The sequence below is a fragment of the Scyliorhinus canicula genome, chromosome 20, assembly GCF_902713615.1.
Source record: "Scyliorhinus canicula chromosome 20, sScyCan1.1, whole genome shotgun sequence".
In the NCBI taxonomy this organism is placed as follows: Eukaryota; Metazoa; Chordata; class Chondrichthyes; order Carcharhiniformes; family Scyliorhinidae; genus Scyliorhinus; species Scyliorhinus canicula.
The window spans coordinates 48981793-49007649 of NC_052165.1; the positions used below are offsets into that span (position 1 = coordinate 48981793).

Genomic DNA, 25857 nt, shown 5'->3' on the forward strand with positions numbered 1-25857 from the left:
AACTTTGTTGTTGCAATTTATTTTTATTCATTCACCGGATGTGTGCATAATTGGCAAGGCCAGTATTTATTGTCTATCCCTTATTGCTCTTGACAAGGTGGCAGTAGTAAGCTGCCTTCTTGAACCGCTGCAGCCCATGTGAAGGTACTCCCACTGTGCTGTTATGCAGGGAATGTCAGGATTTTAAAGCAGTGACAATGAAGGAATGTTGATATATTTCTATGTCAGGATGGTGAGTGACTTGAAGGCAGTGATATTCCAATACACCTGCTGCCTCTGTTCTTAGCGGCAGGCTTGGGAGGGGCTATTGAAGGAGCTTTGGCAAATTGCTGCAGTGCATTTTCTATATGGGGCACAACAGCCAGGTTATGCCAGTGGTGAAGGGAATGAATGGTCCAGATTTTGCAGTACCATCTGTGACAAACGCTGAGGTGTTCGCTGTGATTGAAAGTCAGAGCATCACCGCAGTATACTTTGGTGCAAGTTTACTGATCTGAGGACTTGTCATATTTTAATAAGTGATCCAAGGCCACTGTTAGCTGCTGGTGAAATTCCAAAATGAAAACAGTTGGAAAGCAACTTGATGCAACTTTTTGCACATCATTTAAAATATTTAAATATGCTTTTCACTGACATTAAATCTTAACTCGCATTGGTATAAATGCACTCAGTCCTGCGTGGAGTCACCAGGAAAACCTGAACCCAAGCACAAACTAGCATCAATATAGTCTAAAAAAGAAATCGCAGCAAACAATGATAACTTGAAAAGATTCCAACAATTCCAGCTAACTGCAAATTTAATGATTGATCCAAACATTTTCATATCAGCTTAACTACAATAGATACTCACATGTGGAAAGAGAGGGAAGTGAATATTTTTCCTGAGCTGATCAACAGAGCCACCACACCAGTCTTCAAATATATGCAAATTTGCGTGACCCATGAACTGTACGAGGGATAAATTAAATGCATTAATTAGTGCACAGTACAGTGTTCATGTTTTTACAATCTTATTAACTTTATCTAACTAGAGGAGTATCTCCAGCTTTAGCATTCTATTTCCTCTGCGCTGAAGGAGTGCTGTATTGTCAGAGGGACTAGCTTTGAGATGAGATGACATACCTGTTCATGGAGATGTAAAAGAACGAGTACAGAATTCTCTCAGTGTCCTCGCTAATATTCATCGCTCAACCAACCCTTTATCTTAGTTCCTTATTTAACATCAATGCCTAAATCTTGAAAGTAATTATCATCAACAAAATGCTTTTGGAGAGTGTGAGATTGTAAAAGATTATATATAAATAGAAGTTTTTTTTTCCAATAGAAATGCATTTGTTTGCTTCCCTAGTTGAACATTATAGACACTGTGTAAATACAGGCTGTTCATTCTTTCAGGCAGAGGATGCGCTTCATGGCAGCAACGAAAGCCACTGTGATGCTAAGAGAGTTGAATATTGGATAGGATCTAACACCAGCTTTGTCAGACGGGGTCATGGAGGTGGAAAGCAACAGCTTTTAAAGAGCGAGTTGGAAATGGGACAGAAAGTAAGGAGAGGGAGGGGATGAGACGTTGGTGGTTTTTACAGAAACAGTGTTCCATTGGAACCTTTAAAAAGCGATCGGACATATACTCAAAAATAATTAATTTACAGGGTTCTGGAGAAAAAGTTGGGGTGTGGGTCTAAATTGTACATGGTTTTAGATGAGCTAGCACAGGCACAACTGGCCGAATGGTTTCCTACTGTGCTGTAAGATTTAATGATCCTATTCTCTTTTTGTAATATAAATTTAGACTACCCAATTAATTTTTTCCAATTAAGGGGTAATTTAGTGTGGCCATTCCACCTACCCTGCACTTTTTATTTTGGGTGTGTGGGGGGTGAGACCCACGCAGACACGGGGAGAATGTGCAAACTCCACACGGACAGTGACTTGGGGCCGGGATCGAACCCGGGTCCTCGGCGCCGTGAGGCAGTGGTGTTAATCATTGCACCACCGAGCTGCCCTTAATAATTATATTTGAATACTGGAGTGCCCCACAAATCCTCAAAAAACGACACTGCTTGCACTAGAGCGCGATGGGTCAGCTGGGGCCAAAGGGCACCAAGGGGATTGCTCTGTGTGTGTTTGGGGGGGGGGGCATACTTCTGTGGCACTAAGTTCATAGTGGGAAGTTAGAGGTTTGCCCAGCTGCATGGCAAGCCATGGCAATGGCACCGTTGAGGTGATAGAGGTGAGACTGACGCCTGCCATGATTTTGACGTCAAAAACGATTCTTCGCCTAACGGCGTTTCCCAATCCCAGCGGAGAATCCTGATGGAGAATCCTGCCCCAAATTTTTATTATTGAGCAGAATCAATGATCATTGATCTCAGCTAATGCTTCCAAAACTGGCAAATCGCTTCCTCTGTTAACATTTTCCACGCAATGGATCTGGACAAATGTTTAAAATTAAAAAGCTGTCATTGTTGTGTAACTTTATGATGTTGGAATGCATTTTGTGGAAACTGGCTATTTTGAAAATACAATCATATTTAGGCCTTCCCACACTGTTGACAAACGGCAGTGTCTATTTGGAAAGGTTTGTCTGGGAATACCTTTCTAGGACTTTGAGAGAAACCCCCACGCAGGAGAAATGTTTTCACATGCTCAGGTGCTTGTGAATCAAGATGTTTGAATACTCACCAATAAATGTGACCCCTTAATTTAACTACCTCAGCACAACTCTTCAATTCATGCCCATTTTTATTTAATCTTCTTATTGGTGCTTCCCCTCAGCCCAAGCACACAAGGGTACGGACCAAGTGCTGGAAAATGGGATTCGAATAAATAAAGCTTGGTGGCTGGCACAGACATGATGGGCCAAAGGGCCCCTTTCTGTGCTGTAAAACTCTATGGCATGGATTCTCCGGCGACAGGATGCTCTATTTCGCCGGCAGCACACTCACGCAGCGGATTTCCCGAAACGAGCCCAGCGGCACGGAGAATCCCACCCTATAATTATGCACAGGGGCAGTAAATGGCTTGCTGCAGGTCACCACTCCCTTTTTCTGTTTTAAGTCCAGCCAGTAGGAGGCATATGAGGGAAGACATCCAGTGCTTTTGGCAGCCAAAGCCACTGAACTGAAATGTAATTTGCTGTTTGAAATACTTTCAGATGCTTCAACTGGATATGCTGCTGTAAATTCGGATGTTTGTTTCATCTCATCTGATCTTCACCCACGTCACGTCCCTGCCCTACCCCCTCCCCAAAACTTACCCCCTCCCCACCCAACCCAACAAGATGTCTTGCCTTCATCTGGAATCTCTTTACATCACTCTAGTGGGGTTTAGGTTAAACTCCGAGAGAAGCACATAATGTTGGAAATACCGAGCAGGTCCAGTAGCGTCTCTGGAGAGAGAAAAAGAGTGTTTATGTTTCAGGTCAATATTCAGTTTTGATGAAAAGTTATTGACCTGAAACATTAACTTTGTTTCTTTCGCTCCACAGATGCTGTCAGACAGACCTGTTGAATAGTTCCAGCACTTTCTGTTTATCTTTCAAATTTCCAACATACACAATTTTTTTTGCTCTTTTAGAAGGTTCCCATTCAGGCGGCATGGTGGCGCAGTGGTTAGCACTGCTGTCTCACAGCGCCGACGACCCGGGCTCGCCCCTGGCTGCGGGTCACTGTGCGTGTGGAGTTCGCACATTCTCACACGCCCACAACCCAAAGATGTGCAGGGTAGGTGGATTGGCAACGTGAAATTGCCCCCTTAACTAGAAAAAAAATAACTGGCTTGTCAAAATTTATTTAAAAAAAGAAGGTTCCTACTCAACAGAGCGGTAAAAGCCACCTCCATCCGAAAATAACTGTTTTGCTGCATGCCAATGAACCCGAATCACAAAATAATCTTTATTTTACCTAGATTTTGGAAACACCACTTATTGTTTTTGCCTGTTTAGGCCAGGTACACTGAAATGCATGAGCAGGCTTACAGTTTTGCCACAAGTGCTGATTTAATGATTGCAGCAACAGTAGCATGGATTAAGTGAAAAACTGGGTCTACAAGTTTGCTGCTCGAGAAGGAAGCTGAATTTGGTAATTATGGTCGTCAGTCACCAATACAAAAGTTGCTAGGAAATACTAAGATCAGATAATTTCTTTATGCTCAGTTGAGTTGGTACTGGTTATCCTTTACATACGACATCTGGGACAGAATCTTGTGTTCTTGTTGTACAAGCCCAGAGGCGGGAAGAGGACGTACTTAGATGGTAGTGTACTCAAACCCCACCGCTTTCACAACTCCACCCAAATTTAATTCTGGGTAGGAAGACCCATAGTCGACCATCCCATCCCGCTGCCAATTGAGGCCCTCAAGTCAATTAAGGACCATCCTGCCTCATCCTGTCACTGCTGGGATTAACCTAGTGTTGGCTGGCCTGTCACCATGTAACATGCATGCCAGCTGCTGTGGGTAGCTTGTCTCCTCCAAGGGAGGGCAGTCTCTTAATCAAAAACAATGGATATCAGGAAGAGGGGGATCCACTGACATCCACCCCCCATGCCTTTGCTTCTGAGCCCCCTGCACCCTTCCTCCTGCAAAACCCTAGCCGCTCCGCCTCCCTCCCCCCACATCACTTATCTTTGATCTGGGACTCTGGGGTCTGATCTTCTGGCAGCAGCCACATTCTCCTCCATGGCGCTGCTGAACGCAAGAGCTGCCAGCCTTTCATTGGCCAGCAGCTCTCGCTGGGCGAGACACCCCTGGAGTTTTGATTCCAGGGAACGGCTCACTGCTGGCCGCACCACTGCCTGATTGCCGGTCCTTCCAGAAAAGGGGCAGCGTGGGTCTCTTCCAGCAGGCAAGATCCCCGACGCATCAACAAGATTCTGCCCATCCAGAACACATCAACCCCACAGCTTAATTTTAAAAATCTGTTCTGAACTCATTGTCAGAGGCATATGTTCACAGAAAAAGAGCTTCGAAAAGTCACCTCTATGTGCTCCCATTGGGCTGCCTGCACACGTGAGGGCAAAATCGCCTCCCTAGTTCTCTGGAAGTGAGAGAGAGGTAGGGGTAGAAGGAGCGATAGAGGATTTGGAAAATTTACACTGAAAACAAAATAAAATGCTTTGAACAATCTGACATTTTACAAGAATGACAGCTTAGCAATAAAACACGATATCTTTTTATTCTTCAATTGGAACGGAGCCCAAAATAATTCCAGCCACACTATCCCAGTGCTTACAAGTCAGTCAGTTTTATGTGCCTATTTTCCAGCAAACCCGGGGTGACCGCACAGTTTCCATTCACTAACATGTTTTATTGCAGAGCCTCAGCTGCCAGGCCCTATCATGAATTGCTTCTTTATTTTTGCAATATTCCACACACATTATTACATCATTGCACTTGCACTCTTTGCAAGAAACCCTACACCAATGGGCTGTTGTAAAAAAAACAACTCCGATGGACCCCTGCCGAATTCTCTCAGATTTTCTGCTGGTTACTCCTCAGAGGCTGTTTACAATCAGCGCAAAGTCTTCCAAAAGAGTAACTGAGAACGCCTCCTGCAAACAAACCATAAAGGCGTACAACCGAAAAAAAGTAACAAAAAAGTAACATTTGTCTTCAATGACTAACAGGTTCTCCTCCCCTTTCCAATTTTAGCTGAAATGTATATTGAGAAGCACTGTGAAATCTGACCTACTATGTAATCTCCCAACATGGCAGCTAAATAGTCCCAGGCAGCAGCAATCTGGTTTTCAAAGCTTTGCTGCATTTTGTTTTTCTTCAAAGATCACAGTCTACAAACTGAGCACAGAAACAACTACAGTCAAATACCGTTGGTATTCCTACATGTGACTCAAGTTAAGTGCAGCTGGTTATTTGAAACCCTTACATTTGCCACTGTTCATCATCTGAGGTTAGCTAAGAATTTCTGCTTCATAGTTTCTATGGAAAGAACCTACTAATTGGTACCGTAATTCTAGATTGCATTTAAAATAGGTGCTGATTGTTGTAAATACCCTATTAGCAAGCATTTCTATTAGATTCTGTTAACAGCTGTACTTCATACAGAGACTAAATGAAAATCTCTGGGCAAAGAAAAATGATGAAACAAACACATTGGCCAAGTTGCTAAATCTTCTATAAAACTATAAAGCAGAACTAAAACAAGAACAGGTGAGATTTCCACTCAAATGTTGCATGAGGTGTCATTTGGAGATTAGAGCAAATTATTACTTCAGCACAGCAGGAAGGTTGCAATAGTTGTAAAGTTGAATTCTACAGAGCAGTTCAGCCTGTTTTAGACACAGAGCAGAACAGCTGTTGATGGGAGTGGGAGGGGGGAGGAAAGCACATTAACCAGTAATTCTATAATGCTCTGGAAGGTTGTGGGAACTCTCTCTGAAGGAGTATGCTCCAATTTACACATGGCCAATACAACAGCTAATACAATGCCACTGCCTGGAAATGGGTGGCAGGGGAGGGAATCTAAATTCTCACTATGGATTATAATTTCCTTAATTTGGGCAGCATGGTGGCGCAGTGGTTAGCACTGCTGCCTCACCGAGATGAGGAGCCAGGTTCAATTCCGGCCCCTGGCCACTGTCCATGTGGAGTTTGCATATTCTCCCCAAGTCTGTGGGTCTCACCCCCACAACCCAAAGATGTGCAGAGCAGATTGATTGGCCACGCTAAATTGCTCCTTAATTGGGAAAAAAAAATGAATTGGGTAAAAAAAACTGTTTCCTTAATTCACTAATTTTAGCAAAATAAATCTGATTATAAAGTAGCGGATTTCTTATATTCAATTTTAATGTTTGATAAAATGGGTGAATGGAGCACATTAGAAAACCTAAGTGACCAAAAGCAGTATTTTAGGCATCCTTTCACATTAAGTTTAGTTTAGAACCATACAGTGCAGAAGGAGGCCATTCGACCCATCAAATCGGTACCGACCCTCCAAAAGAGCACCCAACTAGGGGAGCACCCCTCCGCCGCCCAATCCCCATTACCCCACCTAACCTGCACATCTTTGGACACTAAGAAACAACTTTTAAAAAATATATTTTTATTCTCCTTTTTCACATTTTCTTCTGAATTTACACCCATCAACAACAAACAGTAATCAACAACAAATATGTACAAACCCCATTACAATAACAACAATTCTATCCTCCCACCTACCCCCAAACATCAGCCTGCATGTTTACATAAACAAATCACAAAAAAGGAATCGGGGTTACCCATAGCCATCTTTAATATACACAGCTGATCTCCCCCCCCCAAATCCACCCACTCATCCCCTCCCAACTAATGTTCGATGTTATCCAGTTCTTGAAAGTGCATAATAAATAGTGCCCATGACTTGTAGAACCCCTCCGAACTTCCCCTCAGTTCGAACTTAACCTTCTCAAGGGTCAAGAATTCCAACAGGTCCCCCTGCCACGCCAGGGCACAGGGTGGAGAGGCCGCTCTCCAACCCAGCAAAATCCGCCTTCGGGCGATCAACGAGGCGAAGGCCTCCGCACCCGTTTCCACCCCTGGCTGGTCCGACACCCCAAATATGGCCTCCCGGGGACCCGGGTCCAGTTTCACACGCAACACCGTGGAAATTACCCTAAACACCTCCTTCCAGTACTCCCCTAGTTTTGAACAGGGCCAAAACATATGAACGTGATTAGCGGGGCTCCCCCCCGCAACGTTCACACATATTTTCTACTCCTTCAAAGAATCGGCTCATCCTCGCCCTCGTGAGGTGTGCTCTGTACACCACCTTCAGCTGTATCAGCCCCAACTTTGCACATGAGGTGGAGTCAGGGCTGGCTCAAGGCACCGGCAACTCGGGCAGTTGCCCGGGGCGCCATGTGCTACGGGGCGCCAGACTCGGGTCCCGCGCATGCGCAGTTGGGCCGGTGCCAACCAGCGCATGCGCGGTGGCCGCCCTCCCCCAGGGCGGCCCCGCCCCCCCGCTCGGTCCGCCCCCTCCTCGGGTCCGCCCCCTCCTCGGGTCCGCCCCCTCCTCGGGTCCACCCCCCCAGGCCCCCATTCGGGTCCGCCCCCCCCGGGTCCGCCCCCCCCCCGGGTCCGCCCGCCCCCTCCTCGGGTCCGCCCCCCCCCCCCCCCCGCCCCCTCCTCGGGTCCGACCCCCCCGCCCCCTCCTCGGGTCCGCCCCCCCGCCCCCTCCTCGGGTCCGCCCCCCCGCCCCCTCCTCGGTTCCGCCCCCCCCCCGGGTCCGCCCCCCCGCCCCCTCCTCGGGTCCGCCTCCCCCTCGGGTCCGCCCGCCCGCGGCCCGGCCCCCGCGGCCCCCCCCCCCATGGCCCCCCCCCCCCCCCCCCCCCCCCCCCCCCCCCCCCCCCCAAGGGCGCCGAAGTTCAGCTTGCCCGGGGCGCCAGCAACCCTAGGGCCGGCGCTGGGTGGAGGCATTCACTCTCCGGAGCACCTCACATCAGACCCCCTCCTCTATAAACTCTCCCAACTCTTCCTCCCACTTTGCTTTGATCCCCTCCAGTGGTGCTTTATCCTTTTCCAACATAGCTCCGTACACTGCTGACACTGCCCCCTTCTCCAGTCCCCTTGTCGTCAGCACCTCCTCCAGCAATGTGGAAGCCGGTTCCTCTGGGAAGCTCTGTATCTCCTTCCTGGCAAAGTCCCGAACCTGCATATACCTAAACACTTCTCCCTGCTCCAGCCCATACTTCGCTTCCAGCTCCGTCAATTATGCAAATCGACCCCGAAGAAACAAATCTTTTAGCGTCTTAATCCCCTTCTCTTCCCATTTCCGAAAGCTTCCATCCCACCTCCCTGGCTCAAATCTGTTGTTCGCCTGATTCGGCATTTCCCTTGACCCTGCCCCAAACCGAAGTGTTGCCGAAACTGCCTCCAGATTTTCAATGAAGCTATTATTACCGGACTCCCTAAGTATTTCCCCGGAGCTATCGGGAGCGGCGCTGTTGCTAGTGCTTTCAGTCCCGACGCCCTGCACAAACTCTCCTCCATTCTGACCCACTGGGAATCAACCCCTCTGACCCATCTCTGCACCTTCTCCACATTCGGGAGACCCAAACCCCCTGCCTGCCTTCCCCTCTGTAGCAGCACCTTCCTCACTCTGGCCACCTTCCCTCCTCATATGAACGAGGTAATCCTCCCCTCAATCTCTCTGAAAAAAGAATTTGGCAGGAAAATTGGTTGGCATTGAAAAATAAACAGAAATCGCGACAACACATTCATTTTAACCGCCTGTACCCGATTCACCAGTGACAGAGGAAGACCATCCCACCTTGCCAGATCAGCTTTCACTCTCCCCACTAAACTAGTGATGTTGCACATGCGAAGCCTTCCCCACTCCCGGGCAACCTGCACCCTCAGATACCTAAAGTGAGTCCCAGCCCTACGGAATGGCAGCCCCACCACCCCTGCCCCCACCCCCGGCCGAGACACCACAAAATACTCACTCTTGTCCAGGTTCAGCTTGTACCCCGAGAAAGACCCAAATACCTGCAGTAGCTCCAATATTCCTCCTATCGGTTCCGACACATACAGCAGCAAGTTGTCGGCATATAAGGATACCCTATGCTCTATTCCCGCCCACCCCCCCCCCGCACTATTCCTTTCCATGCTCCCGAACGTCTTAATGCGATAGCCAACAGCTCAATCGCAAGTGCAAACAGCAGTGGGGGGGGGGGGACATAGGACATCCCTGTCTCGTCCCACGGTGGAGAGAAAAGTATCTCGAACTGATATTGTATGTGCGGACACTCGCCTTCGGCTCCTTATATAATAGCTTTACCCAGTTCACAAATCTCGGTCCAATCCCAAACCGCTCCAGCACTGCCATCAGGTACCCCCATTCTACCCAATCAAACGCCTTCTCGCCGTCCAATGCCACAACCACCTCTGTTTCCTTCCCTTCCGCTGTGCCATAACGACGTTCAAAACTCTCCTATTATTCGAAAACAGCTGCCTCCCTTTCACGAACCCCGTCTGATCCTCACAGATCACTTTCGGGAGGCACTCCTCCAGCCTACCCGCCAGGACCTCAGTCAATACTTTTGCGTCCACATTCAGAAGTGATATGGGCCTGTACGACCCACACTCCGTCGGATCCTTATCTTTTTTAAGCAACAGTGAAATCGATGCCTACCCGAAGGTTTGTGGCAGCACTCCCTTCCCTATCGCCTCTTCAAATATCCCCACCATCAGGGGTGCCAACTTATCCTTAAATTTTTTAGAATATTCCACCGGAAACCCATCCGACCCTGCCACCTTCCCCGACTGCATCCTCCCAATCGCATCTTTTATCTGCTGCTCCAGTATTGCTCCTTCTAATGTAGCCCTGTCCCCCTCCCCTAGTCTTGGGTACTCCAACCCATCTAGAAATTCCTGCATCTCACGGTCTCCCCTGGGTGTCTCGGACCTGTACAACCTCTCGTAAAACCCTCAAAAACCTTGTTAATCAGCTCCGGAGCCACCACCAACTTCCCGGCCCCATCCCTTACCTGAAGAATTTCCCTTGCCGCTGCCTCCCTCCGGAGCTGACCTGCTAACCCATGCCCTGCCTTATCTCCATGTTCATATACTGCACCCCTTGCTCGTCTCAGTTGGTGCACCGCCACTAAGAAACAACTTAGCATGGCCAATCCACCTAACCAGCAGATCTTTGGACTGTGGGAGGAAACCCACGCAGTTACAGGGAGAACATGCAAACTCCACACAGACAGTCACCCAAGGCCAGAATCGAACCCGGTCCCTGTCAATGTGAGGCAGTAGTGCTTAGGGTGTAATAGATGTTGGCCAATAAATGGAAGAACCATACAAGCCTGAATGTTACAATGCCCGTTTCAATTTTATAATAAGGTCATTTCCATCTGGTGTTTTATACTTCACATAAACCAATGTAGCTCCAGATTACATCAAGTTTTAGAACAGTGGGCTGAATTGGATTTTTCGTTCTTTCGCTGGGCATGTTTTTGGTTGGGGTGGGGGCAATAAAATAGGGTAGGTGCCAACCCCACTACCTTCCCACCAACCCCAAGCTCAGCACCAAATTGTAATAGGTGGACAGGCACTGAAATCAACAGGTGCCTGTCGTATTTAAAGAGATCATCAAGAGTCAGCATGGGCAGTTGGGTGGGAGCAGTCAGACCATTTAAATTTAAAGGATAGGAAGGAAGGGATCGGACCGTCTTCAGGGCTGCTCGTTGGGGATCCCCCTTAGATATTTTCCCCTTTTGTTCCTACTCACCTGTTCACCATAACCCAGCTCTACCCCCCACCCCCCCCGAACCCCTGCTAAACTGGCCGAACCCTACCTGCCCAATACTCTGCACTTACTCTGCTCTGGATTCATTTGGGTTTTTTCTTGCGATTGGCTGCAGTGCATGCAGCAGCCACTAATGCGCCCTTGGTACCATGTGGACTACTGGAGCTCTACCGGCCAATCGGATTAGCCGGCAGCCCATGGCTGGGAAGTTTTCCACCTGGGAGGAGTGGAAGTTCCACGCTATCGAAATTTAGCCCACTCACAGTGTTATGGCTGAAGGCAGGCTGTGCTGGTCAGGCAAATACTCCATCTGGTATATGTGCAAGGGCCATTCTGCATCACTTCAAAATCCATTGTAGATGGACAGTAATACAGAAGAACTGAGTGTATCCATTTGTGCACAAGCAGTATAACAAAACCAGAGCAACTAAGATGGAGTTATTGAATAGTCCCTAGGTTACACTGGTGGTGATTCTGTGCGTTATGGAGTATGTAACCTAACACCCAATCAAAAACATGCCTCATTTATTGCTTCAGCTGCACATCAAAGTAACATTGCTCCAGGCGAAAAATAGATTGAAAGTGTATTTGTTTAATTTTACGAGTGCGCAGTCAAGGACATAAGAGCACAAGAAAGAGTGAGACTGAGAGTGGAGCCAGGGAGATAAAAGAGTGAGAGAAAGAACGAGATGGAAAGCAACGCCAGGAGAATAAAGGAGCAAGACTGAGAGCGGAGCCGGGAGGATTAAACAGTGTGAGAAAGAGCGAGACTGAGAGCGGAGCCGGGAGGATTAAACAGTGTGAGAAAGAGCGAGACTAAGAGCGGAGCCTGGAGGATTAAACAGAGTGAGAAAGAGCAAAACTGGGAGCAGAGCCGGGAGGATTAATCAGTGTGAGAAAGAGCGAAACTGGGAGCAGAGCCGGGAGGATTAAACATAGCGAGAAAGAGCAAGACTGAGAGCGGAGCCGGGAGGATTAAACATTGCAAGAAAGAGCGAGACTAAGAGGAGAGCCGGGAGGATTAAAGAGTGTGAGAAAGAGTGAGACTGAGAGCGGAGCCGGGAGGATTAAACCGTGTGAGAAAGAGCGAGACTAAGAGCGGAGCCTGGAGGATTAAACAGTGGGAGAAAGAGCGAGACTGAGAGCGGAGCCGGGAGGATTAAACAGTGGGAGAAAGAGGGAGATTGAGAGCGGAGCCGGGAGGATTAAACAGTGTGAGAAAGAGGGAGACTAAGAGGAGAGCCGGGAGGATTAAACAGTGTGAGAAAGAGCGAGACTGAGAGCGGAGCCGGGAGGATTAAACAGTGTGAGAAAGAGCGAGACTGAGAGCGGAGCCGGGAGGATTAAACAGTGTGAGAAAGAGCGAAACTGCAAGCGGGGCCTGGAGGATTAAACAGTGGGAGAAAGAGCGAGATTGAGAGCGGAGCCGGGAGGATTAAACAGTGTGAGAAAGAGGGAGACTAAGAGGAGAGCCGGGAGGATTAAACAGTGTGAGAAAGAGCGAGACTGAGAGCGGAGCCGGGAGGATTAAACAGTGTGAGAAAGAGCGAGACTGAGAGCGGAGCCGGGAGGATTAAACAGTGTGAGAAAGAGCGAAACTGCAAGCGGAGCTGGGAGGATTAAAAAGTGTGAGAAAGAGCGAGACTGAGAGCGGAGCCGGGAGGATTAAACAGAGTGAGAAAGAGCGAGACTGAGAGCGGAGCCGGGAGGATTAAACAGTGGGAGAAAGAGCGAGACTAAGAGCAGAGCCGGGAGGATTAAACAGTGTGATAAAGAGCGAGACTAAGAGCAGAGCTGGGAGGATTAAACAGTGGGAGAAAGAGCGAAACTGGGAGCGGAGCTGGGAGGATTAAACAGTGTGAGAAAGAGCGAGACTGAGAGCGGAGCCGGGAGGATTAAACAGTGGGAGAAAGAGCGAGACTAAGAGGAGAGCCGGGATGATTAAAGAGTGGGAGAATGAGCGAAACTGGGAGCAGAGCCGAGAGGATTAAACAGTGGGAGAAAGAGCGAAACTAAGAGGAGAGCCGGGAGGATTAAAGAGTCGAGAAAGAGCGAGACTGAGAGCGCAGCCGGGAGGATTAAACAGTGTGAGAAAGAGCGAGACTGAGAGCGGAGCCGGGAGGATTAAACAGTGTGAGAAAGAGCGAAACTGGGAGCAGAGCCGAGAGGATAAAACAGTGTGAGAAAGAGCGAAACTAAGAGGAGAGCCGGGAGGATTAAAGAGTCGAGAAAGAGCGAGACTAAGAGGAGAGCTGGGAGGATTAAACAGTGTGAGAAAGAGCGAGACTGAGAGCAGAGCTGGGAGGATTAAACAGTGTGAGAAAGAGCGAGACTGAGAGCAGAGCCGGGAGGATTAAAGAGTGTGAGAAAGAGCGAGACTAAGAGCAGAGCCGGGAGGATTAAACAGTGGGAGAAAGAGCGAGACTGAGAGCAGAGCCGGGAGGATTAAACAGTGTGAGAAAGAGCGAAACTAAGGAGAGCCGGGAGGATTAAAGAGTGTGAGAAAGAGCGAGACTGAGAGCGCAGCCGGGAGGATTAAAGAGTGTGAGAAAGAGCGAGGCTGAGAGCGGAGCCGGGAGGATTAAACAGTGTGAGAAAGAGCGAAACTGGGAGCAGAGCCGGGAGGATTAATCAGTGTGAGAAAGAGCGAAACTGGGAGCAGAGCCGGGAGGATTAAACAGTGTGAGAAAGAGCGAAACTGAGCGCGGAGCCGGGAGGATTAATCAGTGTGAGAAAGAGCGAAACTGGGAGCAGAGCCGGGAGGATTAATCAGTGTGAGAAAGAGCGAAACTGGGAGCAGAGCCGGGAGGATTAAACAGTGTGAGAAAGAGCGAAACTGAGCGCGGAGCCGGGAGGATTAAACATTGCGAGAAAGAGCGAGACTAAGGGGAGAGCCGGGAGGATTAAAGAGTGTGAGAAAGAGCGAGACTGAGAGCGCAGCACGTAGCGGCCACTTCCGCGCCGGCCCTGCGCGACACGGCGGGCCACACAGCGGGCCAGCGCGGAAGAAGGTAGGCCTCCCCCAGATTGCGCACGCCCGCCGGTCGGTGGCCCCCAATCGCGGGCCTGGCCATTGTGGAGGCCTCCGCCAGAGACTGAAACCCCTCCACGACCGCAGCCACGCTTCTCCACCCCCGCGCTGAGCGCAATTTCAGGCAGTATCGGGAGTGGGAGATTTGGGGGGGGGGGGGGGGGAGAATTGAGTGTGGAGCCAGGAGAATGATGGAGTGGGAGATGCGGGGGGGAGAGGAGACGGAGATTGAGTGTGGAGCCAGGAGAATAAAGAAGCGGGAGATAGCGGGGGAGAGGCGCCGAGCAATTTCGGTACGGAGGCTCGGACAATCCCGGCCATGATATGGTGGGTAATTTTAATCTGCATAGAGATTGGGAAAATCCAATTAGTAACAATATCATAGAGGAGGAATATCTGAAGTGTATATGGGATGGTTTTCTGAACCAATGCATTGAGCCAACCAGAGAACAGGCCATCCTAAACTGGGCATTGTGTAATGTGAAAGGAATAATTGGCATTCTAGTTGTCTGAGGCCCCTTGGCAATGAGAGATGATAATATGAGAAAAGTTCTCCATTAAGATGGAGAGTGACGTAGTTGCTTCTGAGACTAGGGTCCTGAATCTAAATAAAGGAAATTACTGTGGTATGAGGCACGAGTTGGCTAAGATAGATTGTGGTGGATAGGCAATGGCAAAAACATGTGTATGGGTGAACTGCAACAATTGTTCATTCCTGTCTGGCGCAAACATAAAACAGGAAAAGAGGCCAAATCATGGCTTACAAGAGAAATTAGAGGTAAGATTAGATCCAAGGAAGAGGCAGACAAATTGTCCAGAAACAAACAGGGATCAGTTCAGAATTCAGCAAAGGAGGGCAAAGGGATTGATTAAGAGGGGGAACGCAAGATTGCGAGGACACAAAAACTAATTATAAAGATTTATAAAGGTACGTGAAGAGAAAAAGATTGGTGAAGACAAATGTAGGTCCTTTACAGTCAGAAACAGGGAAATTTATAACGGGGAACAAAGAAATGGCTGACCAACTAAATACATACTTTAATTTCTCTTTACAAAAGAGGACACAAATAACTTACCAGGAGTCTTGGGAGTGCAGGGTTTAGTGTGAGGGAGAAACTGAAATAAATCAGCATTGGTAGAGAAATGGTATTGTGGAAATAGTTGGAATTGAAGGTCGATAAATCCACAGGGCCTTGTAATCTATATCCCAGAATACTCAAGGAAGTGGCCCTAGAAATAGTGGATGCATTGGTAGTCATCTTCCAGGATTCTATAGACTCTGGAACAGTTCCTACAGATTGGAGGGTGCCTAATGTAATCCCACTGTTTGAAAAGGGAGTTCGCGAAAAAACAGGGAATTATGGACCAGTCAGCTTGACGTCGTTAGTGGGAAAAATGCTACAGTCCATTATCGAAGATTTTCTAGCAGGGCACTTGGAAAACAGTGGCAGAATCAGAGTCAGCATGGATTTACAAAAGGGAAATCATGCTCGGCAAATCAACTAGAATTCTTCGAGGATGTAATTAGTAAAGTTGATGAGGGGGAGTCAATGGGTGTGGTTTATTTGGACTTTCAGCAGGCTTGCAACAAAGTCCCACATAAGAGATTAGCGTGTGAAATTAAAGCACATGGGATGGGAGTTAGTGTATTGAGATGGATAGAAAATTGGATGGCAGACAGGAAACAAAGAGTAGGAATAACAAGTCTTTTTCCAAATAGCATGTTGAGACTAGTGGTGCCAGGATCACAGCTATTCACATAAATATTAATGATTTAGATGAGAGGACTAAATGTAATATCTCTCCAAATTTGCAGATGACCGAAAGCTGGATAGGAGGGTGAGCTGTGAGGAGGATGCAGAGAAGCTTCAGTGTTATTTGGACAAGTCGAGTGAGTGGGCAAATGCATGGCAGATGCAGTATAATGTGGATAAATGTGAGGCTACCACTTTGGTCGCAAAACAGGAAGGCAGACTATATCTAACTGGCTTAGATTGAAGATAAAACGTGCAATGAGACCTGGATGTCCGTGTACACCAGTCGCTGATAGAAAACATGCAGGTACAGCAGGCGGCAAAGAAGGCAAATGGTATCTTGGCCTTCATAGCGAGACGATACAAGCACAAGAGTAGGGATAGCTTTCTGCAATTATACAGGGCCTTGGTGAGACAACACCTGGGATATTGTGTGCAGTTTTGGTCTCCTTATCTGAGGAAGGGTGTTCTTGTTGGAGAGGGAGCTTGTCAGGCTGATTCCTGGATAGCGGGACTGATATATAAGCAGAGATTGGGACGTTTAGGATTATATTCGCTTACACATAAAGCAGTTAAGGCCAAACCTTTGTGGGGTGGATTCTCTACCACCCGCCGCCAGTAGTGGGGTTCCCGGTCCAGTGGAGAATCGAGCATTGGGCTAGAAACAGGATCGACACGATTCCGATGCTATTTTTAAGTGTGACCCTGATGTGCTGGATCCTATGGTAAGAAGTCTTCAAACACTAGCTTTCGGAGCACTGCTCCTTCCTCAGGTGAAAGGAGGAAGGAGCAGTGCTCTGAAAGCTAGTCATTTGAAACAAACCTGTTGAACTTTAACCTGGTGTTGTAAGACTTCTTCTGACTGTGCTCACCCCAGTCCAACGCCGGCATCTCCACATCCTGGATCCGACGGTTAGTAAAGGGAGGGGGAAAATCAGTGAGTAACGGAGCCCCCCTTTCCCCAACAATGTAAAGCCAGCACTCCTGCCCCCCCCCCCCCCCCCCCCCACCACACCTCATCATCAGAGACTCACATTGAACCCCCTGAACAGAGACCCCTGCCTGAAAGCTGAAGAACAGTCCAGGAAGTTGGTTGAAAACTCACTGCATTTTCACTTACTATTTCCTAACGCCTGCTGTCTCAGACAGGAGTGTTGAAAGCAGCAGCTATGACAAGTGTCAGACGTTTCCTTGAAAGAACAGTTCACGTCAAAGGGCTTGAAATCTCTTGACGGCCTTTTTAATCAAGATCATCCATTCCGTTACAAATATCAATGCGTTGCATTAGCTAGTGATTGACAGATTTGTTACTCCAGAGGCAGCTGCTTGGTGCATTGTTTATTGATCTTTCTTTTCATGCTTGAATGCATCTCCATTACCTTGCTTTGAACACAGTATTTAAAAAAAAAAATGGCAGCCAACCCCACCCGCAGAAAAACAAAAACAATGATCAACTATCAGCCAACTAACCCCTCCCCCCCTTATTCCCCATCCACCAAAATCTCCAAATGAACCAAACCAACAGCTTCAGCCACCCTCTCCCCAACCCCAAGTACTCCAAACCAGATTGAACTGGTTTTACAGCTGCAGATCTCTCCCCCCCCCCCCACTCAAACCTGTTCACCAGCATTATACACTGCTAACGACGTAGCTCCCACCAGGACAATCAAACTTTGACAACAGAATATCAACAACGCATTGAATGTCTCCATCACCCCCTTCAGCCCACAACCTTCACAAAAAACCGCTGAGAACTCCCCCATAAAATCACCTTTCATTTAATTGGACAACAATCCATGTTTGTTAATAAAGTCCTCCACCTCCTCAGGTATTTCAAAATAAAAGTCCTCAGCCTCATGTGTGACCCGTAACGTTGCCGGGTACACCACTCCGAATCAAACACCCTTTCTGTAGATAGTGGTCTTCACCTTATGGCCACCCACTTCGCCGCCAGGTCTGGATATAGATCCTCATCAGATTTCCACCCTGTCTGTGTACTCCTTGGTTCACTGCAGGACCTTCTCCATATCCCGAAAACTATAGAGCCGTTCTATACGTTCTAAAACTAGATCATCGCACGAGGCAGCTCATTTGGTTGTGGCTTCTTCCTGAGCTTTGGATGGGCCGTGTCGAGGACCGAGGGGAAGAGAGACAACTATCTCCCGTCATCTTCCAAAACATCTATGCTAGATAATTGGCGGGCCGTCCACCCCCCAACTGAGGTTCTGCCTCCTTGACCGATTTTCCAGCTCGTCGACTTTTGCCTTCAACCTTTGATTTTCATTGACCATCACTGCTATGTCAGCCTCGAACGATGCAAACTGATTATCCTGCTGCGTGAGCATGTCCTCAGCACCTTCCAGAATCACCAAATCTCTGTATCAGGACGCACACTCAAAATGGCGGTCTGACATCGGGACTCCGACATCGTATCGTATCGAGAGCTCCCCTCCATGCATAAATTTCATGGAAAAGGAGGGAATCGCTCCTAGCTCTGCTCCAAGAGCCAATCGAGACCAGGTACGGTTCTCCGGCTGGAGCACTTGGTCTCCAGAATGGAATATCGAGCTCTGTATGCTTTCAAGAAGAAGTTAGATATAACTCTTGGGACTAAAGGAATCAAAGGATATGGGGGGAAAGCGGGAATACGATAGGGAGTTGGATGATCAGCCATGATCATAATGAATGGTGGAGCAGGCTCAAAGAAAATTATGGCCTATTCATCCTCCTATTTTTATGTTAATTAAATTCATAAAAGACGGTGGCGAGAATATTACGGGGGTGGCGCTCCACTCCCACACCCCCAGAATCAAAGTTGTCATGGAGCCAACCCACTCCTTACCACTCGTCCCACAGTCATAAAGTCCTGCGGATGGCCAAACAGGGACAGAGTTGGACTTGTGGCCTCGGGGGCTACTATCCACTCCGATTGGCTGGCAGCCTCATCAGTCCCAACAGCATCACAAGCACATTAGTGGGCACAGCTGGGTTTGCAACCAGGAAGCAGAAGGCAACCCAATTGATCCTCAGTAAGAGGCAAGGTGGGGGTCTTGGGAGTGCGGAAGGGTATTGAGGTAGGAGTGGTGGGTAAGGTAGAAGCAGGTAGGCAGAAATGGGGGTTCTATCTTAGGGGGATCTTCCCCAATCTGCAACGGGCAGCCCCCAAAGATCAAAATTGCCCCCCAACCCGACTTCCTTCCTGTACTTTGAAGGCTTTTCTTTAAAAACAGGGCTGCCTATTTCTCCCGAGCTGTTGATGCCAACTGTTTTATGGCGTGGGTTGCATATCATTGGAGTCAATTAGCTTGATAATAAGCCTAATTGACCTTTAATTACCTATTTTAATATAGTGAGTGGGTTGCCGATTTTGGTCCCTGCCTATCCGCCCTTCTCCCCCCCCCCCCCCGTACTATGTGAGTGAGCGCGGGTGGGAAGGTGACCCCCACCCCACTAAAAATGTGTCCAGTGATGGCATGTAAAATTAATAAAATGTAGCCCATTATTTTGGCCAACATCTACAGTCATATCAATAGCATCATCTTCATTCCGAAGTTAAACATTCAGTAATATGAAGGTGTAAACAATGACTTCATTACATTCAGTAGGCCTAAAACTAGATATTAATTTCAGTGAAGTTGGCATCCTTAAGAATTCCTTCAACACTGTCTCAGTACATAAATTCATCATGTGGTGTAGTATCAGACAGAACACAAGTGTACTAGCTGTGGTTAGCCAAACTGAGTTGGTTATCAGTGGAGTTCAACTAGGTCTTTCTGGTTTTCCTGTATTGGGAGAGGAATACCCAGAGTCACCATTTTCAATTGTTATGAAAGAACCTGCTAGAATATTTCTGATGTGAAAGAATGATGGCAAGTTAATTGTGATGCCACAATCAGGTGGCCCAGCAACACTTACTACCCAGATCTGCATATGAAAGAATGATCCTAATATTTCATTTTGGCTCAGTCGGTGAATTATCATCCAGTGTAATACAGAGCCGGAGAATACATGTAAAATCCAAGTATGCTCACTGGTCTGAAGCCAAGTTAAGATGGTAGAACTCCTACATTTTCCCTCAGTGTCCTTGAATAAAGAAAGATATTGAACCCAGCTTTAGTACTGCCAGTGAAACGTGATGACAAATTTACAGGTGCCAGATAGCATCAGGATCAGACTAGGTTTAAAGTTCTACATAATGGAGTGTCCGCTGAGCTCAATGTTTGAAGAAAGGTCACATGCATAAGGTGCAGCAGGATGCAGCAAGGTGGCTGACATGCTCCAAACTGTTTGTTCCCAGCCACAAGGACAGTATGAGACGTTCAGTCAACAGAACAGAATTTCCATTGTGCTATATAATGGAGGAACAGCCACAGAAGACAGAGGAAAGGTGACTGAAGCTGCATTCCAGAAGTATGGATTCTATAAGGTACCAGTCTTCCCTTCCCAGGAAATTTACTGACCATGCAAGTCTCAGGGATCTTGGTGCGGAACACTGCACAAGAAGAACACGCTTTACAAAATACCCCAGGTTTGAAATGAAATGAAATGAAAATCGCTTATTGTCACGAGTAGGCTTCAATGAAGTTACTGTGAAAAGCCCCTAGTCGCCACATTCCGGCGCCTGTCCGGGGAGGCTGGTACGGGAATCGAACCGTGCTGCTGGCCTGCTTGGTCTGCTTTATAAGCCAGCGATTTAGCCTTGTGAGCTAAACCAGCCCCTGTTTGAAATGAAGAGTGAAAGTCACAACCATCTGCCACCAACCCAGTGACATGGGATCATGAAGCCCATACAGAATGAGTCAGTACACATGCATTCATCCAATTAATTGTACCTTTATTTAAAGAGAGATGAGGAATTAATTTACTTTGACATGACAACTGTCAACGTGGTGGAGCCATATGGTTTATCATGGTGCTGGGAGGAGGTCTTGTGTTGGAGTTGTAGCGTCCCTACTTCTAATAATAATAATCCTTTTTATAGTGTCATTAGGAGGCTTATTAACACTGCAATGAAGTTACTGTGAAAATCCCCAAGTCACCACAGTCCAGTGCCTGTTTGGGTACACTGAGGGAGAATTCAGAATGTCCAATTCCCATAACAGCACGTCTTTCGGGACTGGAGGGAGGAAACCCACGCAGACACGGGGAGAACGTACAGACTCCACACAGACAATGACACAAGCCGGGAATCGAACCTGGGATCCTGCCGCTGTGAAGCAACAGTGCTAACCACTGTGCTACCATGCCAGAAGCTGTGGGTTCAAGCCCTATGCCAAGACTTTTTGGTTCAACAGGCTAGATTACAGTGAGCAATTTTGGTACCCCTATCCAAGGAAAGATATACTGGCATTGGAGACAGTCCAGAGAAGGTTCACTAGGTTGACAGGGTAGGAAGGGATCTTATGCTCCTATCTCTTATGGTCTCATAATCATCCTGGAAATCCTTCCACCACCTCCGATCCTTCCCCAAAGAGGAAAAAAGTGAACATGAAGGTACCCTAAAAAAATGGTGCTGGCTTTTCCAGAATTTGTTATTATTCATTTATGGGATGCTGGCTAGACCAGCATTTATTGCCCATCCCTAGTTGCTCTACAGAAGGTGGTGGTGAATTGCCTTCTTGACCCGCTGCAGTCCCTGAGGTGTAGGTACAACCACCGTGCTGTTCGGGAGGGAGTTCCTGGATTTTGATGCAGCGACAGTGAAGGAACGGAGAAATGTCAGGTGTGCTCATTGCAATTGAGCTCTGTAGGTGTCCCCTCTGAACATCCCGAATGGAAACGGTCCACTTACTGAACACTCAAGGGAGTATATAACCAGTGAGAAAGATTTCTCCACACCAATGTCAAATTTTCTGGACATGCTTACAATGCCTTCTGTCGCCTGATGGATATCCGTGAAGACAGTAGCAAAGCCTGATGGTTAAAAAGCTAACTCTGTATCAGCATAAGAATTGTGGGAGCAGCATAAACTTCTGTGATCTGCAGCAAAGGACAGGATGTGCAACCATGGTGTGGGCGTGGGAGCTGATTGGACCAGCACCTCATGCTGCTGCTATGCCTCGAGTGGACAGTGATTGAGTGACAGGCCCCTGTGAATGTAAGCGCTCAGAAACACAACCTCCTGAGATAAACATTGTTTCCTAAGCAGTTGTGACGTAAAGATAGCGATTGATTAGTGCCTATCCTGTGAGTATGTGACTGAGAGCACAGCCTGTGCCAGCAGGATCTGGATAGATAGGAGAGACAGAGGAACATCAGGAGTGGCAATGTGCAGGAACAACCATCGTGAAGCAGAGCCCTGGGTCTGGGACTGAGAGAGGATATCTGGATCCATCAAGAGGGAGACTGATCACCTCTCCTCTTAATAGGTGGTATTTAGGTCCAAGGCGTGAGTTTTGATACATTTTGTAGAATAGTTTTGATACTTTGTGTAATAGAGTTTTGATACTTTTTTGGTAACCTGGTATGGTACAATCAAGGAGATTGTTGTACGATAGCTTCCGATTTTGAGTGTTTTGTCCATAACGCTTGTTGACCCCGTATCCGAAATGCAACACCTCATCCTCATGAGTTTTACCATCTCTGATCTTGGCATGTGGGTGACGAGCAACATCCCCATATTATTTGGTTATTCATGGCATCTTTACAATATTTTAAAAAATGTAGAGTACCCAATTCATTTCTTCCAATTAAGGGGCAATTTAGCGTGGCCAATCCACCTACCCTGCACATCTTTGGGTTGTGTGGGGGGGGGGGGGGGGGGGGGGGGGGGGGTGGTGAAACCCACGCACACAGGGGGAGAATGGCAAACTCCACACGGACAGTGACCCAGAGCCGGGATCGAACCTGGAACCTTGGCGCTGATCTTGGCTGCACATGCTCGGTAACTTCAAGGGCCCATCTTCTGCTTGGCCTGTGTGAGAAGTTTGCACAGCTTAGGGGGAGCACTGTTGATGAGGCATATTCCTTTCTGACATGATAATGATCTCTCAGAAAGAGAAGCGAAGGAGTAAATCAATGAGAAACACACTTCGACAAGACTTGTCATTTGAGTGAAATCTAGGAGCCTTAAAGGAAGGGGTGCTCTCATTGTCTGGATTCAACACGAAGGGCTCGGTTAACTAACAATGTGGTAGTTGATGTGCCCTGCAAAGTTGACCATCTAAAATGGCCAGGACATGCTGATTCCTACAGAGTGAGCCCCAACTCTATGTGGGCAGAGAAGCATGCAGTGAAATATTTTAAGATTGTTACTCAAGAGGCTTCTTCAGTGCTGGCTGAAATGGGGAATTAGAATGCATCTAATGAATGAAGTCTATTTAACTATCTCTACACCAATGCAATTATTTCATTTTCCTTGCCTTAAAGTCAAACCTATTCCCTCAATGTAATGCACATTGTCGCACCTTTATTAGCAATATTCTTCCTCCTATCAAAACGTTTTTTCAGTTATAACTATAGTTATAGAGTTCAGGAGATGAAAGGCTCATGCAATATGGATGTCTCTTGCATGGTAGCTGATCAGATGTGCTGATTTAGAAATCTGCTGGGAGAATCATGTTCAAGGGAAGAATGGATTCTGAAACTGTTGCAAACAAGTTATTCTGATAAGTGAAGATAGTAACGCATATTGGCGAATGAAGTGTTGGTGAACCTGTAAACCAAAGTGTAGCGTGAAAGAAGATGAAAGCAGTAAAAATGAGGACTGCATGGTGCCATTGGTACCCACAGAGTGTCAAAACAAAAAGGGACATTGGTCTGTGTGCCTGCAATCATCAAGGACTTGTCTTATTTTCCCCTGCACTAGTCTACAGTCTGGGGTTGGTTGGGAGAGGGCATTGGAAATTGGGCAGGGGGTGTGCTACCTCCTTCAACATGACCTGTGAGCCACTCTTTGATATTTCTTCCCCCAAGAACACCCAACAGTCTTTCTCCCCTTTGCTGCTTTTCAATTGTAAGTTTCTGATGGTCATAGCCAGCGACATTTTGTACTGTTTTTCTTATTAGAACCATTTCCCGGGCAAGGTCCCCAAATCTGCTACCCTCTGTCCCCTCTGTGGGAACCCTCTCAGCCCAAACCCCAACTTGTTAAATTCTGGACAGAATACCCCCAAATTGTTATGCCTCTGGGTGTGTGTGTGTGTGTGTGTGTGTGGGGGGGGGGGGGGGGGGGGGGGGGGGGGTTGAACTGGCTCCCTTTCTTTATTCAACCCACTCGGTTGGTCACTACAAGGTTAATTTGAAAAGGATCTCTTCCCTTGCGGATACCTTTTTCCCTGTCCAAATGGTTTTATGTTTTAAATGGAGCCATCTGAACCAGGCTTCTTGAATTAAAGAAAGAGTGAGTTTATTAGCTACTAAACTGCAAGAAAATAATAAAATGCACGCAAATACATACACAGATTAGGAATGAGGAGTAAGTCTGACAATAATTTGAAAATAGATGTATGAATCAGTCTTTGACTGATGAGGAGGTAATGAATCGTTGCGGCCATTTGGGATTCTTGATTCCAGTAGTGCTGACTTCAGGAGTTGAATAGTTGTTTTTGAGATCCCAGGGTTCTGTTTAGCTGAGAGGAGCTGCCTGCTTCCTTTCCAGCTGTGGCGTTTTGAACTTGTTGCTTCCAACAATGAGAGAGAGAGAGAGAGAGAGAGAGCGCGCAAGACTTGTATTTTATCTGCCGGAGTGGGGGGATGGGTACTCTTCTGTTGTTCCTTGTTTCTGTATCACACACTCTGACACACCCAGCAGTAGTCCATACTGAACTGGTCTGCAGCCATTTTTCTTATCCCAGCTCCTGTCCCCTCCTGGAAGGGGAGAACCCATAACCAGGTCTGGGACATAACCTACACGATATGATTCCTGCTAAGATGATAATCAGCTTCCATTACCACCACAGAAGATTACAGTAAGTTGCTTCTTCGTTTGATATATCGTTGTCTGGAAAAGGGTGTTCATCCAATTGTCCCTTAGCTGTACAATCTACAACTTAACTTAATTCAGGGATTCTCAGCAATCTTCAGCTTATGTGTCCATTTTTGAAAACCGCATGTTGTTTTTAAAAGTCCAAAATGTCTGTCCATAATTTAGCGTTCTTTTTTAAATTTAGAGTACCCAATTACTTTTTTTCTCCCAATTAAGGAGCAACTTGGTGTGGTCAATCCACCTACCCTGCACATCTTTGGGTTGTGGGGGTGAAACCCACACACAACCCGGGGAGAATGTGTAAACTCCATTCGGACAGTGACTCCAGGGCCTGCTTTCAAACCTGGGTCCGCAGCGCCGCAGTCCTAGTGCTAACCACTACGCCACCATGCTGCCCTATAATTTAGCGTTTTGATAGATCATGACATACTGCACCCTTCCAATTGACTGCTTCCATATTTAGGTCCCTCCGGCTGCTTCTCCAGTTAAAGACATTCCTTAAAAGTTTCACAAAACTTTATTTACTCTTCTTGAAGGACACTCATACAGATTCAAACGTTTACTCTATTTCTCTCTCCACAGATGCTGCCAGACCTGCTAGATTTTTCCAGCATTTTCAGTTTTTATTTCAGATTTCCAGAATCCACGGTATTTTGGTTTTTAAAAAAATAATAATTAAAGTTGAGCCTTGTATCTATTATGAGACGATTAAGCTAAAACCTGCCATGTAATAATTTTTTAAAATAAATATTTTTATTCGCCATTTTCACATTTTCTTCAGAATTTACACTCCACCAACAGTAAATGGTAACGAATACAACGTCAATCCCCTTATTAACAACAACTATCCCACCCTCCCACCACCCCCCAAACAATGGCCCACCTGACAATATAC

General features: G+C 47.2%; 1 protein-coding gene and 1 long non-coding RNA gene across 5 annotated transcripts in view; one reads left to right on the forward strand and one right to left on the reverse strand.

Moving 5' to 3' along the window:
* Positions 1-25857, reverse strand: part of LOC119955064 (beta-1,4-N-acetylgalactosaminyltransferase 3-like) — a 259756-nt gene that overhangs the window by 82335 nt on the left and 151564 nt on the right. For all 4 annotated transcript variants that reach the window (XM_038780911.1, XM_038780910.1, XM_038780909.1 and 1 more), the window contains one exon: positions 851-946. In XM_038780911.1, the coding sequence (XP_038636839.1) occupies positions 851-946 (96 nt within the window). Of the gene's footprint in view, positions 1-850; positions 947-25857 lie in introns of those variants that run through there.
* Positions 24854-25727, forward strand: LOC119955065. Its single transcript, XR_005458379.1, has 2 exons — positions 24854-24945; positions 25545-25727. It is a non-coding gene; the product is annotated as an uncharacterized LOC119955065 (long non-coding RNA).